Source organism: Chelonia mydas, chromosome 18 (assembly GCF_015237465.2).
Source record: "Chelonia mydas isolate rCheMyd1 chromosome 18, rCheMyd1.pri.v2, whole genome shotgun sequence".
In the NCBI taxonomy this organism is placed as follows: domain Eukaryota; kingdom Metazoa; phylum Chordata; order Testudines; family Cheloniidae; genus Chelonia; species Chelonia mydas.
In genome coordinates, this window is record NC_051258.2 from 8,957,506 (window position 1) to 8,961,441 (window position 3,936).

The 3,936-nt window shown below is 51.0% G+C and overlaps 1 protein-coding gene across 1 annotated transcript; it reads right to left on the bottom strand.

Annotated features, from left to right (window-relative positions):
* CAMK2N1 (calcium/calmodulin dependent protein kinase II inhibitor 1) lies at positions 1-3,386 on the bottom strand. Its single transcript, XM_037881173.2, has 2 exons — positions 2,953-3,386; positions 1-1,352 (listed from the first exon to the last, which is right to left on the bottom strand). The coding sequence occupies exons 1-2, from the start codon at positions 3,119-3,121 to the stop codon at positions 1,282-1,284; spliced, it is 240 nt and encodes a 79-aa protein (XP_037737101.1). The 5' UTR covers positions 3,122-3,386; the 3' UTR covers positions 1-1,281.
* Between the last annotated feature and the right edge of the window lie 550 nt (positions 3,387-3,936).

Consider the following 3,936-nt stretch of genomic DNA (forward strand, 5'->3'; position numbering starts at 1 on the left):
GACTGTTTTGTTTTTTATTGTACATTGCAGAAATAGCCCTGTGTCGTGGATAAAAGTGCAACATACACAATATTTAAGAAAAGAAAAAAATAAAACCCTTCTTGAGGTCTGTCTTTCAAAGTTGCAAACAAAAACAGTAAAATATTCCCTCACACAAGAGGCTATTTTTTTTTGCACATATCATGCAAAAAAAAAAAATGTAAAAGAAAACTCAGAAGATATTTTTCTATATATATAGATGTCTAGATATCAGTAAAATCCAGTAGAGAGCCCTATATAAAGAACAGAAAAGACACCAAAAGTGCTACTTTACATAGACTCAAAGAGCACTAAATAAGAAAGGAAAATAGACTGCCATTTGGCATCTCAAGATATTTGGCACTCTTGTGATTACATTGGATTTTTTTTTCGTTCCATTTTCTTAACACAGTCTATTAAAGAGAATAAACTGCCACAATATAGGGAAAAACCAGAGATTGCCCACACTACAGACTGCATGGTAGTTAGAAAAAGCTGAGCATTTTTATCTGTTTTACATATAAAATTTGTCCATTTGCGCTAACTTGAGCAGTTGCTCACAGCAACAAAGTAATACAAGCTTTAAAAAATAAAACCATAATTCTTCCTATAGTTCATTCCTTATAAAAGTTTTTTCACACATTCCATCGATACGTTAAAATGTGACTAAAATGAAATATATATATATATATAATTTATATAGAATTTTTTTAAACATCCAAGGACATCAACATAAAAAAACCCAATGGAAACTGATAGCATGTTACATCCAAGTGCACGGAATCATTTTTGCAAGATTAAATAATGTAAACAAGGTGCTCATTTGGAACCACCATGACCAGCAAAAGGTACCACGGTCTGAAAACACTGTGTTTTGCTGCATTGTTCGAAGTACTTTAAAACCCAGATCTAGAATTGTGCAATATTCATCATATAGAAAAAAGAAACGACTAGTAATTTAAACAACATAGCTGCAACTGATACACTTTGATTTATTACTGTTTGTGGGTTGGGTTTAGGATTTCTTTTATTGTTTGTGTTTCTTTTTTGTGGATTTTTGTTTTGTTTTGCACATTACTTAAACCTTCTTCCTTTTTGCACCTCTTCTGTCTCCAAGCCTGATGTTAAGATACAATTTGCTGATGTGCATTGCGGATCGCAGGCTGGTAATGAAGGATTTCAGAGTGCTTTTTTTGTTTGTTGCCAATAATGTGTTACACTGTAAATTATTTTTCCCCTTTACTCAGTGTCTCTGGGAGGGAATTAAACACCAGGAGGTGCCTTTTCTGAAAGATTTTTCAGCACATCATCAATTCTATCATCTTCAATGACAACTGTAAAGCAGAAAAACAAAATGATGAATACATTGTAGCTTCCCTTGTCCGTCTGTCCCCCTCGCCGTTGCATGAATTCCCCTGGTACTGCAATTTGCCCCCAGAAACATGTATGGTTCTACAGAGTCTCTCTACCTAACGTCCAAGGCAACACTGAATTCCAATACACGCACACGTATGGTTATTGCAAATGATTTTGTTTAAACAACATCAAAGTCAGGGAAACATGAGTTTCACAGAGAAAAGAGTATGTCCATTCAGCAATTTCCTGCTATTTAAAGAGAAGTGATACCATTGCAAAGAATTAAAAGCAGTGGATAATGTTACACACTTAACCCAGTGTTTTCAAGGTCACCAAACACTTGGCCGCTAGGGTTAGGTTGTCTAAAACAACTGATAGTGTATTTTTTAAATCGACTGGGCTAAGTTGTAGCTGAATGGCACCTATCCCCTCTGAAATGAGTTGCAGGATCTCTCAGCTCTCTAGATGTCAAGAGACACTTCCAGGTTAGCTATGTTGCGACTATTGAGATCACCTGGGATTTCTTTGTCTCTAATAGGGACAAGGGTTTAGGACTCTTTAGGGTTTTTATCATAAACATGCAATGTGGAGAACGAGAGAGAAGAAAACATCTTTTTAGCTGCCAGATGACCTTCCCTCTCTCCCATGAGTACCTACAGGATCTGCTGCAGTTTTTTCCACTCCTCTTTGCCACTCCATGCAGACTCAACACCTCCCCAACAGCATTTCGACTTGCAAGAAGGAATTCTGCGACCAAGACTCAGACTTGGATTTGGTACATTTAAACTAGGCAGAGAACTACCTCGCCCTCCCCCCACCCCCACTCAAGTACACACAATTTTTTTTAACTACAGGGATGTGTTCAGGTCTCTAAAGAAGTGAAAATGCTGCCGGGGAGGTGCTGAGTGTGCTGTCAGTGGCAAAGAGGAGGGGAATCGCTTTGGATCTGCTCACCTAAGCTGTGGGGTAAAAAAGACCCATCGGTTTACACGGCTAAGTGAGCAGATCCCAAGCCGCATTTATTCCCCCGACACACCACATTGATCACTCCTGTGCCCAGAGCAGGCACACAGGGGCAAACGGAACTGCACTCGTGCCCGGTCCACGCTGCCCTGGGATTCCCCCCACCCCGCGGCAGGCTGGAGAGCCTGACCCCTTACTCAGCACGTCGACCCGTTCAGCGCTGCGGAAAAGCCCTTCCTAACCCCGCAGCCTTGTTCTCCCCCAGCCAGGCTCGAGTGGCCGCCGCCGCCGCCCGGCTTCGGATCCCCCCCCTCTCCCCGCAGCCCCACCTCGGGGCGCCTGCCTGGCTCCCTGCCCCGGGGGGCACCTACGCTTTGCACGGCGCTGTATGGGGCAGGCTCCTGGCCAAGCAGGTGTGAAACCTGGAGGCCAAAGGGGGGGGGACGGGACTTCCAGGGACGGAAACCATCAGGACTCGGGGCGAAGTGACTCCGATTCCGAACAGCCGCGGGGAAGGGAGCGGGGCGGGCTCGGGGGAGACCCCCCACCCCACAGCTGGGGGCTGCAAGGCTTTAGGAAAGGGGACGATGGGGGGGGGGACGACCGGGGACTTACCTCTCTTGCTCCTGCCGATCTGCCCCAGCTTGGGGGGCCTCTTACTCTGCCCCCCGGCGAAGAAGTTGCTGGTGTCCTGCAGGCGGCAGGTGAAGGAGATCTGCCCCACCTCCCCGCCGTCCCCGTAGTGCCCCAGCTTGTCCTCGCCGTAGGGCAGCACCTCCGACATGGTCTGGCCGGGCGGGTCCGCTGCCCCCGGTCCTCCGCCCGCTCCTGCTGGCTCGCAGCCGGCAGACAGGGTCGCCGCTGGCCCGGCAGCCCCGGCCCGGCAGGGGAAGCGGCGGAGCGAGGCGGGTCCCTTCTCCCGACTGGGCTCAGCAGCGGCCCGGCCCCAGCCACATCCTCCGGCGGCGGCGCGAGAGTGGCCGCCCGGCTGCCGGGCGAGAGGAGGCGGCGGCGGCTGGAGCAAGGGGGGGGGAGCCGGGGGCGGGGGGCGGGAGTCCGGAGTCCTTCCCCGCGCCGCTGCTGGGGGCTCCGGGGGGGGGGGGCAGAGAGATCCCGGGAAGAGGAGCAACGTCACCGAGGGCAGAGCCCGGCTGCCGCGCGCGCGGGTTGGGCTCTCCCCCGGGAAGGGGGGGGGGGCTCGCCCCTCCCTTTGCAGCCCCCGCCCCAGGCTCGCCCGGCTCCGCCTCCCCCGCCCGGGTGCTTTTCCCGCTGGGCGCCCGAGGGCTCGGGCCGGCTGCCAGCTGCCCGGCTTTGCCCTTCCCCGCCCGAAGCCTCCCCTCACCCCGCCCCGGCAGGTGGGGACCTGCCCGCCTGACCCAAGCCTGGGCTCTCCTCCCTCCTCGAGGGAGAAGCAGAGCCCGGCCTCCCGCCTGCCAGGCAGGGCTTAATGGGGGCCCCTCTGGGCCTGGCTCGTCAGTTCTGAATGTAAGAAAAAAAATAAATATTACTTGAGCCCCGCCACCTCTTTCATTGCAAATTAAGCACCGCTCCCAAGCCCCCTGGGCAAGGCCACCCTTCCTCTCCTCCACCAGCTTGCCT

Excerpts from the sequence above, each read along its gene's own strand:
- CAMK2N1 (XM_037881173.2), bottom strand. The coding sequence starts at position 3,121 with ATGTCGGAGGTGCTGCCCTACGGCGAGGACAAGCTGGGGCACTACGGG. Across the intron at positions 1,353-2,952 it reads GATCGGCAGGAGCAAGAGAG|TTGTCATTGAAGATGATAGA; the intron begins GTAAGTCCCCGG and ends TCTGCTTTACAG.